The sequence below is a fragment of the Neodiprion pinetum genome, chromosome 1 (genome assembly GCF_021155775.2).
Source record: "Neodiprion pinetum isolate iyNeoPine1 chromosome 1, iyNeoPine1.2, whole genome shotgun sequence".
NCBI lineage: Eukaryota > Metazoa > Arthropoda > Insecta > Hymenoptera > Diprionidae > Neodiprion > Neodiprion pinetum.
Window position 1 is genome coordinate 2,897,291 of NC_060232.1, and position 15,231 is coordinate 2,912,521.

Genomic DNA, 15,231 nt, shown 5'->3' on the forward strand with positions numbered 1-15,231 from the left:
GGTTCGAACGCGGTCCCCCGGTGCATCGCATTTGGAGGCTCGGTGATTTTTGGTCTTGGTTACCCTGGTGCATCGTTTCGTCTCGACTTGACGGAAGCGTGCGATCGGATTGATTATCTCCCGAAAGGTGGAAAACGACGTGGCGCGAAATTTGATTCGACGACGAAGAGGGAGCGAGAGAGAGAAAAGAAATAAATAAAATAGAACAAATAGAAAAAAAAAAAAATAAAAAAACAAAACAACAAAAACAAAAAAGAACGTGGCGGAGGAAACGCGCCGAAGGCCTTTGACTGACAGGCGGCGTGGTACTGCAACCCTGTCGGTTCGCGCGCTCTCCGAGAGCAACACGACGACGAGCTGACGGTGAGCTCTCTACCGAGGCCTGTGTGAGTCCCACGACTCGTACACCACCGCGGTGCTTCGACGGAGAGGGCAGAGTGTGTAGATAAGGAAGGAGGCAGAGAGAGAGGGAGAGAGAGAGGGAGAGAGAGAGCGAGAGTAACGGAGCGATAGTGAGCGGGTGGGAAGGCGAAGGAGCGAGAGGGAGCGAGGCGAGAGACCGAGACCCATTCATCTTGGCGCGCCTAGCTCGGCTTCCATTGGCCCCTGCTGGGTAAGGACGCCCGCTGATTGGCCACCTCTGTTTACCAGCTGTGCCGGGTTCGGAGAGAGGGGACCGTGAGACAAGCGGCGCCATTATTGTAAGGGGTTACATTTAGTTGGCCGTGGCGTAGTACGCCGGGTTCGGGATAGGGGGCTATAGTACCTTCATGCATGGCCCATAAAGGATTCGTCGACTATCCGAGAAGAACGCAAGAAACTGCTTCCACCATCTGACAGGCCACGCTCTCCTTTCGTGCTCTCGGTACTCCGCCAGCTACCCGTCGGCCACGGATCAACAATACCTACCGGCGGTCAGCTGGGCTCGTCCGGCGAACTGTAATCAACGCACAAACGCGATACGAGGCGTTCGCACGACGAGATTGTTCCCGATCTCGCGACAGAGAGACGGGAAGGGAAACGAGAGCGAGCGAGAGAGGGAGAGATACAGGGGTGTGCAGGTGCGCGCGGGATTCGGTTTCGATCGTCGTGCATGCTACGTTTCGCGCCTCAAGCCTGCGAGAACGGCCGGAGCTGGTCGAGGCTTCGAAGATCCCGCGGATCCGCGAATGACGGAAATTCATCTGGTTGTTGTGCGTGGTGTGACAAGTTGCGTTTGTAGAAAGTGCATGGAGGGTGAAGGTAAAGATCGCTTATGGTCCGAGTGATTGAATTACACGAATTGCACCACGACGGATCGAGTATCGGGGTGAGTTTCTTGGGCGAGCCGGTGAAGAGCGGACGACACCGGGGCTCGAAGAATCTCCGTTGGTGATCATTGAAAGAGTGAGTATTATTTCATGACGATTGAGTGAGTTCCGATTAACATGTGGCCGCAGAGAGGACGGTGCGACCTCGGGGAAGACGTGCAGTGCTGCGGGTGTTGAGGAACTCGAACGTCCGCTCTTGAGCAGCGATGAGTTCGAAATTCATAATCGATAGTATGCTACCCAAGTACCATCAGCAATTTCACCATCAGCAATTGTTCAGCTCGACAAACCCAGCGTCGGTCCAGGCCTGCACAGCGAGCCCAGCTTCATCCAGCCTTGAATCGAGTCTGTCTGCGGCAGCCGCAGCGGCCGCGGCCGTAAACTACGCACAGCACAACTCACCGTCACCGACGGGCTCGAGTCCTCAGCACTCGGGGAGTTCAGCCTCGACATCGCCAGCGGCTCGAAGCAGTTCCGCAATGTATCCTTACGTCAGCGCGGCCGCTGCCCACCACCACCATCAGCAGCAGCAGGCCGTCGCGGCCGCCGCTTTTGGGGCCACGTCATCCATGGTGCCAGGGTTCGGCTCGTCGGCGGCGTCGAGCGCCGCCTTGGCCGCGGCTGCGGCCGTAGACGCGGCGACGGCCGGCGACAAGTCGTGCAGGTACACGGCTAGCCTGGCCGGAAACGTCGCACCGTCGGCCGGCGACCCCATGGTCAACTACACCCTCGGGCACCACCACCAGAACGGCGGGACACCCGGAAGTCTGGTATCCTCGGCCTCCGCATCGTCCGCGGTTTCCGCAGCCTCCGCTTCCATGGCGGCTGCGGCCCAGTTCTACCACCAGGCCGCGGCGGCTTCCGCCGCCGTCGATCCTCTCGCCTCGTGCCAGCAGCCCACCACCGGACAGCCAGGCATACCGGACATTCCGCGATATCCATGGATGTCCATTACCGGTGAGTCAATACATCTTCGGGATTTTAACGCTCTTGCCACGCATGATGCCTTTTTTGTCCGACCTCCCCCCGATGTCTTGTTATCGTCACCCTTTGATCGAACCCCGTAATATTTGCCGAAGCCTCGACGGTCGTCTCATTGACGTGAGTTTTCGTAAACGGAAAATGGATAACGCAAGCATCCGAGAATCCGACAAGCTCGTTGCTCGGTAACTCGAGTCGACTGCCGTCGGCAAACGTCGAGCTGCTGCAAGCTCTGCCTGAACGGACTGTGAAAGTAAATTCAACGACGTGCCGCGGTTTAGAATCATTGCATAATTCTTACGTGGTCGTCCGTCCGTGATACCTTCGTAGTCGGTTCCTAATCACGTTTGGTGAACGTAGAGCCAAGAGAACGTCCTACGTGTTTATTGTTCGTTATATCTGCAGCGCATGCCTGTTAACGGTGATAAACATGACGCTTTCCATAAATCGATATCGTGGAAACGCTCGAACGTAGTTGTGTAAATCATGGAAAACTCGAAGGATGTCGGTGCGTGGTCGTGGATTCGGTTGCGACGGCAAGTACGAGGCGGCGTGGCGTCGGTTCGACGGCCGTCGCGACGCCTGCACGCGTCAAAGGTCTCTTTAATCCCCGGACCAAGGTACTACCGAGCATTGCGTATCTCATTAGGAGTCCGACCCTCCCATTTCTAATTGCATCTTGTTGGCGTAACGTTGTCTAGAACGTGCGTTTCCGGTTGTTAACTTTGCGCAAAGCATGCGCGTTCTCGGTGTTAAATGCCTCCATTATACCCGGGCTTCGCACTGACCACCGTGAAACCCCTTTTGGTAATCAAATATTTTCATTTTCTTTTTCCAGATTGGATGAGCCCCTTTGACAGAGTCGTGTGTGGTGAGTATATAGGTACATATAAAAATTTCCGCTACGTATTACTATGACTATTATTATTACTACTAATACTACTACTACCACTATTCATGACCTACGCTGCGATAGGATGCGTGTATTTGTACGCGTGAGTCGAGTATACTGAAATCGATTGGTCAGATCGTTATTTTCGTGTGGATTAACCAATTTTACGATCGTCGTCATCATCATCATCATCATCATCATCATCGTCGTCGTCGTCGTCGTCTCGTGATCGGTTCTCTAAAATATTTGCCCACCTAATCATTGCGCAACGAACGCAATTTACTACACCTGCATACACATGTATTGAAGAGCTTTATTTTCCGGTATTATAACCTTTACCCGCGCTGATTTACGAGTCGGTGAATTTTATATTATGGCCACTTTATTAGCCAATTATCAATTAAGATCTAATTATCGGTGATCCAAAGCTTCGTAATCATGCACTGAATTATTTATGAGCAATAAAAGTTATAGACCTAAACTGCAGCCATCGTGAGATTTGACCAGTCGCTCTTCCCAACGAATGTCTTTTTCTTGCGCACATGTAGTCATTTATTTATACACATATATATACTTGTGTATACACATGTTACAACGAACATTTCTCTTGTGCGCGCGAAGTAACAGAATTCTCAGCGATCAAAATCGTTTCACCAGAACTGGCACAAAACTTATCAAATCGTCTTGTCAATTATCACGAAACAGCTCTCTAGATGTGTGTTGCTCGTCTGTAGCGTTATACCATTATTGTAAATGTTTCTGTCCCAATGGAATTGTCATCGTAGCGATAAAATAATGGGACGTGTAACAGCGGTTTAATAGGAATTATGACGCAAGCGGTTTCTTTTTTCCGACGATCATTCAGACGAGGAAAAAAAGCGCTTATAGGTACAGTCGGAAATGGTATCCCGCGCATATTTATAAATGTATTACATACACAGTGTACAATTTGTGTATATAATATATATTTTTGCTCATTATCAGTTATCTTTAATTGTTTGTTTACATTCGTATTACAATCTATGTGTAAACGCTTGTGCATGTATTCATATTGCCCGATCACGCACGTAACGCATTCTTCGTTCGCTTCAATTAATTTCTGGAGTTACTTACCACGCATGCACATACAGGGTCATGCGTTACTCTTCGTCGTCGACGACGTCAGTGACGCCGTTCAAACTGACTAACCGATCGACACTCCGTTGCGACGATGAACTTTCGAAAGACTACCGCGCGATAAGACGTATTACGCACACGATTACCGATAACTTTGTATCTTGAGCTTCAGCCAACCGGTTCGACTGAAGTACTAGTACTTGAGATATGAGCACCATGCGATGAGTACATGGAGGAAAAACGTTTAGCTTTTATTATTCATTGAGAAACGGAATTGGGATCTTTTTTTTTTCTTCATTTGATAGATATTTTTCTGATTCTGTGTATAATTATTTTATCCTTCCTCGTTGAAAAGCGGTAAAAAGTACCAATCGCTCAACCTTGTATCTCCGTATCGAAGATAGAGTTAGTAAGTAGGTAAGAAGAAAAAATTCCGTATTAATCCATCCTTGAAGTAAGATCGAAACTTTGTGTAAGAGTCAACGACTTTTATTCCCTGGTTTCGTTCTCGATTATTTTTAACCCCATGACTTAAAATCGTCCATTGTATTCCGTAAAAGTTTTGTCTCCATTTGACAACGATAGTTGAACATTTTTTTTCCTCAATATAATCTTACATTATTACAGATACACGTAAAAATTTTTAGATAGATGCAAAGTAAGCGTTCAGAATGAACTTGAAACTTTTACGAGGCTAATATTTTCTCGGGGTGGGTAATTTTTCCCCGCAAAAGTTAGACGCGAACGATGAAGTCGACCCAAAGACCCGGCTGCTGAAGGCTCGAAGTCCAATTAAGGTATACTCGAAATCCCCGGTTTATACGACGTGTTTATGAATGACTTAGTAAGCCAGCGGTGATATTCGGTGAGGAGCAAACGAGCCGAATTGATACGGGGAGGAGGGTAGCAGCGCGCGCCGGAGACACCATAAACCCATAAAATCATTACACTCGCCGCCCCAGGCTTTATGTGTTTACCGTTACGAACGTTCCCCGTGAAACGAGCCCAGCTCCCGAGCTGCGAAATTTCCGGAAATGACACCTTGACTCAAAACTTGAACCCCTGCATCCAAGTCATCGCAGGTCTGGCTTGGACGGTTGAATTTTGACTTCGCTGTCCAAGCCCTTCTCTGGCTAAGCTGGAAGGGCTATGGAAGGAAAATGCCCTCGTTCGATGGGAAACTTGGACGGATTCTTTGTCTGATTTCATTCGTTGGATAAAAGAGAAAACAAGCACGATTTTCTGACGAGCCGGTGTGGTAGAGGAACACCGAGGCGTTGGTAAACGGAGTGCCGTTGAAATTTTTATTCGCCGCTTCGGTCTATCGGAGGGTTTTTGCATTAAACGAACGAACCTAGAGAGAATCCATTTGCCGGGGCACTTTAATTCGGCGCGAGCATTTCGGTATATTTAGGTATTTGCGGAATGTGCTTAATTTGCATACGTACTGCCCAATGTTCTCGAGTTCACTAATCAGACTTCTTTCTATAGAATCCGAAGGATGTGTACCGTCTATTGCCACGCAGGAGTCGAAAGCCGAATATCAGAGTCGTATATTTTTCGATTCCACTTGGAAGAATGCCCGCTCCTTTTTTTACTCTCATAGTCGAACCCAATCAATCCCTCGATAAATCGACGTGAAGAGATTGCGGCGCCTCGTTTGTCACGCCTTAATCCTTCTTAGTCTGTATTGAAAAAATACATTGGAAGCGAGCAAGAACGAAGCAAGACGCGTTACTCTATAATAAATTATACTTTGAGAATTAATATTCCCGATACGTATATCCGTCTGAGATATATTTTTATTCTTTTCATAAAAATTAACGTTACGCCGTTGAATTATTCTCGCCTATCGACGCATTCTTCACGCCTATTCCTCCGCCTCAATTCTCCTCACACTATTTTTCTCCCGTTTTCCGTATCGCATTCTCTTTCACGACTTCGTGGGCGTCCCCTTCCCTCCGTAAAAACTCGATCATCCTCCTCCGAACCGTCTACACACGCAGCAAATGGAAGAAAGAGTCGAACTCTTAACTCCTCGGAATCATAAATCGGATGAAACGCATTCGTAACAAGATAGGGGCCGATTATATTCCTCGCCCTTCATACTCGCACTTATCCCTGCAGTGACTTACACGACGTCTAGAAAGTTGAATAACTTCTATCTTTACGGAAAATATAACTAGAATTGTAATTCCTCTTCCAATGGCGCGGGGTTTGATTCTCTTATTTTGAATACAAGTCATTGTAAGCATTAAAAATGATGAAAACTTTCTCAGCAATTTATCTTTGTCACGATCGACTCGTATATAAAATTTTTCTACAAGAGTGCAGGGCAAATGGGGGTGAAATTATTCCCAGTTACCATACCGTGACAGCAAATGCAGCAGTGAGGCTGAGAAAGGGTGGCTTGAAGTGTATAATATGCAGAGTTTAATTTTCGCAATGTGTGTGCCGCTGATTCGGTGACAGTGTGGGTGCAGAGCGTGCGGTGGATGCGGTTTTAATCTATCCCATGTATGGGAGAGAGCATTCCACGTTTTCGGCCCTGGATCGTGGCGGGGGGCGGTTGGGGGCCGGCGGGATGCTGGAACCCGAGATAATGCATAATTTATAATCAGTCCGATCCGGCGGTGCCGCTGCTGCTGTCGCTGCCGCTGCCGCTGCCGTTGCTGCTGCTCTTGGTCCCGCTGGTGCACGGTCGGAACACACCAGTTCGAACGAACCCACCCCTCATTAGCATTCGATGATGGCCGCCGCATCGTGCAGAGTCTGTAGGTATTATCCCAACTCGCCTGGGGATCAGGATCAGCCCCCCGTCCTTTCGGCCCCCCGCGTCCTCCGCCCATGACAACCCCTCGCCCCTTCAATTCCACCCCGAGTGAACTAACGAAAAGAGAGGAAAACCTGCGGGAACGAATCGAACTTCCATACCAACACTTTTCGAAGGCAGGCGTATGGACGATATTTAGGTGATATCAAGACTGTGTCTGTGCGTTCGTTACACCCGCGATTTCCGACCTACACACACCAGCCACTCTCTATAACCAGAACCATCGTTTTGGTACGTGCAAACGCGTACAAATCGGTTCTTCGAAGATACTCATTGCACGTAGGGTTGATCCTGTATCTAATTTTTTTTTTTTGCTTTTGCCTCGGTTCCGAACACTTTTGCTGTAATTTCATGCTTACGGTGTTCGATTCGCATGAAGAACAACTCGAGCGATTCGAACGCGGTAACAATTATTAAATCAGTTTCTTCATTTCGTTATGACATGAAAGTTTTTCGATAGAAAAATTACCCAAGTTACGGGTTTGTCGTATGGAAAAATTGTCACAAATGTGGCATCGGTTGAAGTACAAGGTACCGAAAGAAAACTCTCTTGCAAATAAATCTATTTTCTGGTTTTTTTCCCTGATCAAAACGGAACTTTTTTGTAACCCGGGGTTAAAGACTCCCGCATCTGGTATACCATCCAGCTGCTTTTTTCTGTTCAACGTCGATCTTTTGGGTGAGAAATCAGCACTCTGTAATGTTTCAAACACTCGACTCAATGTGTCGTCAGCTTAGCCTAACCCAACCCAACTCAGCCGTGAAAATTTCTGGTGCTTTCAACTTACGGTTACATCAAGATTTTCATCAACGAAAAGAGTGAATCATCGCCTCGAGTTCAATTACACTTTTATCGTGTCAACGACTGCACGGTACTGCGTCGGTGTGACGTTTCACGTTTTGACGATCTCAGCTTCGCGTATGGCCACGACAAGATCCGTGGAATAAGGCACAAGGCGAAGTCTGGGGTGGTGTGGGGGTGCGTATATCTGTTCCGAGAGAGGCGTAAAGTTATATCACGTAACCCAAGATCGAGTCTGTTTGGGTTTTTGACGGTCCGTACGTTGCGGTGTCTACGACTTGTAGACGAAGGCGTGTAGCTGACGTCTGACGTAGACCAGGAGGACTATCTCGTGCAGGTCTCTGCGGCGGCTGCGGTGGTCGCGTGGGAACTTGAAAGAAGAGGAGGAGGAGGAATAAGAAGAAGAAGAAGAAGCGGAAGGCTGACTACGGGCAGGTCAGGATCGTGTTGTCACAGAGATTATTGAAACTGCAGTTTTATGGGTCTTAAAAGCAGTTTAATTGCCGTTATATAAGTGTTTATGTGCCGTCAGGGCTGCCGCCGCCGCCGCCGCCGCCGACGCTACCCCAAACGTTTATTTTATGGTCACGGCGATGCGTGCGCACCACCCCATACTGCACATGGTCGCGTGCCAAGTCCGTAAGGAACCTTCTCAACCCTTACCTTACCGTCTGACTCGATTTTCCTTTCGATGCGATTCCCTGTATTTAGTTATCACATGCAGCAGGTATATGTACGTATTACGTATGTACCCGGGACGAAACCGCAGCCGCGATTTTAACGGCGTGTATACAACTTGTAAATAACTCTACCCGTCTCGAGCAAATTTGTCGCGGTAAAACATTTTTATTACAGTACTTCACCGGTTTTATATTCACTTAATAATTTTTATTTGTATATTTATTTACTTTCGTTTTTTTTTCTCTCTCTCTTCTTCCCAATAACTTCAGAGGTAGCAGCATATTTTCGATATTCTATATCTATAATCATTTGTGAAAGATTTTACTGCTTAAAAATATATATATATATATATATATATATATATATATATATATTCAAAACGGTGGTTAACGGGAGACAAGAATCCATGCAGTTATGCAAATTGGCGAGTGAATAAGATTGACAACTTTTTTTTTTAATTCGTATAATTTTTGTTAAATAATAATCAGGCGTAAATGCTCGTGTCTTTTGAAGGATAATTGTACACTCTTATATAACACCGGTAAAGTGCCGTAATGAAACAACAGTATCGAGGGGAAAAAAACTCCCTCGATGTCTCCCGGAGTCTTGAAAAAAATTGCCCATTTCGAAGTGTGCGCAGCTTTCTAATTACCATCGCCGACATGAAAACTTCTCGCACCAGACGTCTAGAAAAAGAATATAGAATGAAACATCTCTTCAGAAAAAAAAAAAAAAAAACGCCCGTTTCTTTTCGGGGGCGGCCAGTCTGGAATTCCGAGGTGAATAGCTACGCAACGTGAAGAAAATAAAGGGGACGAGTATAGAGTTGGCCAAACGTAGCTGTTTTGCAGTTTTGCCTTAGTCTACGATGAGACGGTGACATTAGAAAGCTTACGTGGCATTTACAACCCGCTCCGTTCATCCGTCCGTGTCCGCTTTCCCCGGGGCTCGTTTCAGGTTCCCCTTTCGGTCGTGAATTTTTCTCTGCTATTTTCCTTTTTTTATTCTTCTCTAGTTCACTCGGTGTTATTTTTTTTTTTTCTCCATCTCTGTCTCTCTCTCTCTCTCTCGTTTTCCCTTTTTTACCCTTGACTCGTAACTTTCTCCGCACCCTTTGTTAATGCTTGTTGGACGCTACGAGTACCTTCCCTTTTCCTTCTCCTCCACCTTCAATAAAGTTTACCTGATCCACGACGATGGGTGGGGAAGAAGGGGGAAGAGAGAAGGAAAATGAACGAAGAAACGAAAGGTGTAAAAAAGAAAACAAAAAAACCAAAAAAAAAATTTCGCGCTTCGTGAGTCTGTAAATCACCGACCGGGCAACGAACGCCCGGAGAAAGTAAAGGCTTGGTCAGCCGGGACCCGGTTTTGCGCTGCACGCAGTTCCCTCGTAAAATGGTAAAAACGCGGAATTTAGTTTTCCTTCAAATTCCACGCCGTTACCCAACTTTCACCCCCGTCAGCTCGTCTCTCCTTCACTCCTTCGATCTCTCCGTTTTACCAAATTTCATCGGGAGCCAAGTAACCTCTGGAATCGATCCGTGGTTAAGAATCAACATTCATTCTATGTCCCGCATTAAAATACAGTTGGACGAATTTCAATGCAATTAACTATAAGTTGCCAATCACGCGATGTATGCGCCGCGAAATTTATCTGTAATGCAGCTTCTTTCTTCTCATGACATCTCACTTGGCATTCTGGGAATATAAGATCATGCTTGCAAATACAGTTGTAACAATAATAACAGCAACAACAACAACAATAATAATAACAATAATGACAATAATATTCGCTCTTAATTCCGAGGTGAACAAGTAGAAGATAGGAAGGCACTCAACTGTGGATGCTTTTGCAGAAGTGGGTAATTATCATCCTGTACCAATTTACCGCAATTATTCCGTCAACGTTATCTCTATAATGCGCGACGGAAAAAAGGCATACGAGGCAAGTCATCGCTGCTCGTATACCAAGTTGAGTTCGTTCGAGCAGTGTAGGTGCATAACTGTGCAGGTGGAATTACATCGGGAGGATGAAAAGCGGGCATCTTCAGAGGCCATGCATCGAATTACCAGTAGTTATAATACGCGGTGCTCGTACCTTCGGCATCGGGGGTAACGGGAATAGAAATTGCAACTTGTGTATATGGGCATTTATTTACCGGACTTGATTGTTCAATAACAATTTTAACCGATGGTATTCAGACGTGCAACTGAATTCCGCCACCGGGCAGAAAACCTCAGCGATGTTGAGCTATGCATGATAATACTTGAGTATACATTGCCGGTGTAATTATGCTAATCGAACGACTTATTTTAACCGTTCGCAAACGCACAGCCACATTGACTACGTATTGACATGATTCGTGGGTACCTATAAAGAGCGTGTGTGGCTATCGAGATCGGTGACAAAGTACCTCGTATACTGATTCGAGACTTAGTGGGAAGATCCGCTGCTGTACGTGCGCGGATTGGAAATCTTTAGAGACCGCGCGCCCTTGATCGAGAGCTTTTTCCTTTTTACCCCGTCTCTCGTTTTTCCTTTTTTTTTTTTTCTCTTTACCTTGGTATTCTTTCTTCGAGTAAATAATCGAGCAGCTACGCGTTATTCCGAGATCCGAAGCTCTTCCTACGCGGCATTAATTCAAATCTGTTTGTACTACCGTCGGTGATTTTCTTTTTCTTTTTTTTTTCTGGCCCCGTAGCAGACTTCGTGGCGTGTACCGTGTATAGGTATGTATACATATGTATGATCGGAAACGCAGGATTCAACCAGAAATAAATTTTCTGCCTTCCTCTCCGCGGTATCGCGACTTCATTATATTGTATGATAATACATATTCCAACGGAAACGCAGTTCTTGTTCTTATTTCGGTTGCGGATAAATCCTCGATCGCGTTTCGGTAACAGTTTTTCTCTTATTTGTTTGTTTTTATTTATTTTTATTCGTCGTAGAGCAGCAATGGAGGAATCGGAAGCGTCGTGTCAACGTCGGAACAATTTTTATCCTCTTATTCTTCTTTTCGTTTCTTTTATGCTAATTTCATATTTATGTCCATGATTTATCTACCCACTAGCGATTTTCGTGAAACGGATGCGCACTCGCAGAAATAGAATCTTACTGGAAATAAGAAAATTACTTCTTTAACCGTCGATTTATTGCCGCACCCTTCAGGATGTTACCAAATTAACATTTCAGTATCGCAGAGCTTATTTTACGCCCTAAACTCACTATCCGATCCGTCAAATACGTTTTGCAAAATTTGGCAAAAGGTTTCGAACGATCTACAACTGCAGATATTAAATTTTTGAATACACTGACTCCGTTAAGTCCAAGTCGTACAAACATTGGAGTTAGAATTCAAATGGTCATTACGTAAATTTTCAATTCTACAGGTAATCGGCCGTTATATGCGGTTGACAATGCCGGCTATCTGATGTGATAAAACACAAATGCGGTGCGCGCAGTGTGCAAGTATTTTGCGTACGTATATATCAGTTCCAGATATATAACGTCATGGTACTATTTACGTACCAACCCCCGGAAAAGAATAAAACTTTATTTAGTGTCGATACGGATAAAAATACGATACCGCTCGCACGCATGTGCGTACCAACATTTATACACATATGCATACGTGTGTTCTATCAACTTTTAGTTTATATTCGTTGGGGATTTCGAGCGAGCGTAACAACAACGCCTGCGGTTTATGACTCAATCGCTGTTCTTAATTACCCAAATTAATTGTAAATTACTCTAATTATCACGTAGTTATATGCACGTTCTTCATTTTCATTTTGTTCAAGCGTTTATATAATGTTATGTATTATGTACGCACGTATATGTACATATCATCACGTTTCGCGTTCAAACGTTTTGTGTATAATACACTCAGCCTCGTTACGCGGCGTTAATGTCCGGCTCAGGTCTCTGTGTCCACATACATTCACAATTACTCCAAGTTACACGTGTAATTCCGCGTCAAGCGAGACAATCGGACTCTGCGGGGACAAGTTGCGGTTCGGCGGCCAAGCGTTTTTTCGTTCCTTTTCCTGCGTCTCCCGTTCGAATCTCGTTACTGATAACCGGCAAACTTTTCGCCAGAGTGTTACGCGAGTGCATCGGTAACTCGATACGTGCAACCGATTTGCCGTACCGCTGCGATAATAAACCATGACCACCATACACGAGACTGGCATCAAAATTTCACCCCCTCCGCACGTCTTCCTACCTTGTCCAGATTGCTTTAATCTCGCCGAACTATTTCAAACAAAGTTTGTTTTGAACCTTATCGCGGGATGTTGACGACCTCTGAAATTAATATCAGCTGTTCCTTGACGCTGCTGCTGCTGCTGCTGTTGTCGCTGATGCGTCTACGATCGCGTCTGGAATTCAACCGCGGGTTTAATCGACGATGAGAAGTCTCTGCCACGGATCTTCGTGTGAAAATTAACCGGATTGTGTTTAATTATTCATTTTCTTTTTCGCGCTTCTCTCTTCTCCTATCACTACCACCACTAGCTATTACTTTGTCAAGTTATAAATTAGTTTCTGTATTTCAGTCCTTCCCCATAAAGCTCCCTTCTCATCTTTCGAGAATGGGTATAGGAAAAAAACCCAATTAACAAAACCTCAGCCGATCGCTATCCTAGCACCAAAGTTGGTCGAGAAACTTTTTCGATATCTGAAGGTAGTGGAAGAAAAAAAAAAAAAAAAAAAACAAATTGTTCCTTCCCTCCGGTTTTTTCCGGCAAATTCCTGCTGGCAACGTATACACGTATCGCGGCAGCGAAAAATAAGATATGAACGAACAAAGGCGCGCAAATACACGAATAACCGATATAAAATAGTTCGGTGCAGGTCGGCCAATCGGCAAAGGTTATATACCGTACGTGGAGGTACGTTTGTCCAGGAAACGCGGTAGCCACCAACGACTCTTGGACCGTGACGTAGCCGGTTCGGAACGGGCCGCGAAGGGAGGCAGCGGGACGGCAGGGTAGTACAGCCCCCCGGCGAGCACTATCGTAACAAATGCGGCCGTTTGCATAACACGGCGACGAGCAATTCCGGCGAGCTTGACGGCGCGCGATATAGACCTTTAGCTATATAGAGTGGCATCAGGGGCTGACGGGGTGAATGGAGCCTCCGCCTCCCGCCCCTCACCTCGAGGCCTCGGGATACCCCCATCCGGCATCCCAGGGGTCTCGGTGTAATCTACGGGCGCGAGATAGCCAATACGAAATGGGTTGCGTGGGTGGCAGAAGGGGGTGAAGGCTGCGGCGGCTGAGCCGAGGGCGCTTCCTACACGCTGGTACGCTGGTACGCAGCGACGTTCTCTGCCCAAACCCGTTACCGAACCACCGGCCACTGATGGTGGCGATGCCGGTTGGTGGTGGTGGTGGTGGTTTTTGCTACCCCGTTCAGCTCCGGCAGACTTGTGCCGCTGAAACAACGGCGCTAACGTTTGCCAACCAGTTCGATGTCTCCCCAAAGAGCCACGAGGTTTAATGAGGGAAACCCCGAGCCTGCCAAGGCCGCAATGAAAGCATTAGCGTACACCTTCATTCTTCCGACCTTATCTCGACTTCGACTCACCCTCACCCTCACCCTCCGTCGTCGACGAAAGAAAATACCACTCCTTGTAACAATGCCGCGTGGCAGCATTCCGGAGCCGGCTATCGCCCAGCTTCCGCACTTGCCTTTTTATACCATCTCCGAAAGTCTTTTCAAGGGAAAAATTTAATGCGATGGCACCATTTTCCGACCTCGAAATCGCGCTACTCCAACCTTGTCGCGATATCTTGTGGACGATTTTTTCGATTGGTAAAAGTGGCCGCGGATTCAGGTGGACGACTATATGCACGTTCTACCGAAGTCGACTTTTCGCCACGATGCTTTCTCTCTCTCTCTCTCTCGTCCTCTCGCAGTTTTCTTCTATTCACAAAGGTTATCACGACCTTATCCCCCGATAAAAAGTAAAGTCTCAATTCCCAGCTTTTCTCCCTAGGCAGCCTGCAAGAGAGCTTGTTCGGGGCGCAATGCGCTTCTGCACCTGACCCATGTCACCCTTGTGTGCAAGCCGGAACACACATGACCGTGTATCCGTTTTCATACACAGGTATATATGATACGTATAACACGAAGTAGGAACACATACCTACGTATAACGTGGAGGATGTAAGTACGTGGGTATGTGAATACGGACGTTCGTGAATCCCGAAACGCCGCGGGTGCGATGGGGATGGGGATGGGGATGGGGTTGGGGATGAGGATGAGGATGGGGTGGGCTTGAGGCTGCGGGGTTCAAACGGGAGTCGAATCGTTACGAGCTCGAACTAGTTCGGCGCATGCGCCGAGGAACGAGTCGCGGGGCGCGGCGGGGAATCTCTTTGTCCGCGAACAGGGGTGGGTCGAGACACGCGGCCGGTGGACTCCTGCAGGAGTTTCTTCCCGCTGCCACCCCTTTATACGTCTCTCCTTCCCCTTTCTTCTCTTCGCCGTTCGCCGTTCTCCCTTTCCTCGGCCGCCAGCACCACCTCCTCCTCCTTCTCCTCCTCCTCTATCTTATACTGCTTTTATTATATGTTTGCCCCTCCACCAACCCCCCCCCTGACAAAG

The 15,231-nt window shown here is 46.9% G+C and overlaps 1 protein-coding gene across 2 annotated transcripts in view; it reads left to right on the forward strand.

Moving 5' to 3' along the window:
• The first annotated feature begins 290 nt into the window (after window positions 1–290).
• LOC124217715 (homeobox protein abdominal-A homolog) overlaps window positions 291–15,231 on the forward strand; it is a 29,260-nt gene continuing 14,319 nt past the window's right edge. The window contains exons 1-2 of one of the 2 annotated variants that reach the window (XM_046623744.2): window positions 291–2,267; window positions 3,130–3,174. In XM_046623744.2, the coding sequence (XP_046479700.1) occupies window positions 1,517–2,267; window positions 3,130–3,174 (796 nt within the window). In that variant the 5' untranslated portion in view covers window positions 291–1,516. The remainder of the gene's footprint in view (window positions 2,268–3,129; window positions 3,175–15,231) is intronic. The other variant, XM_046623830.2, reaches the window with a different exon arrangement.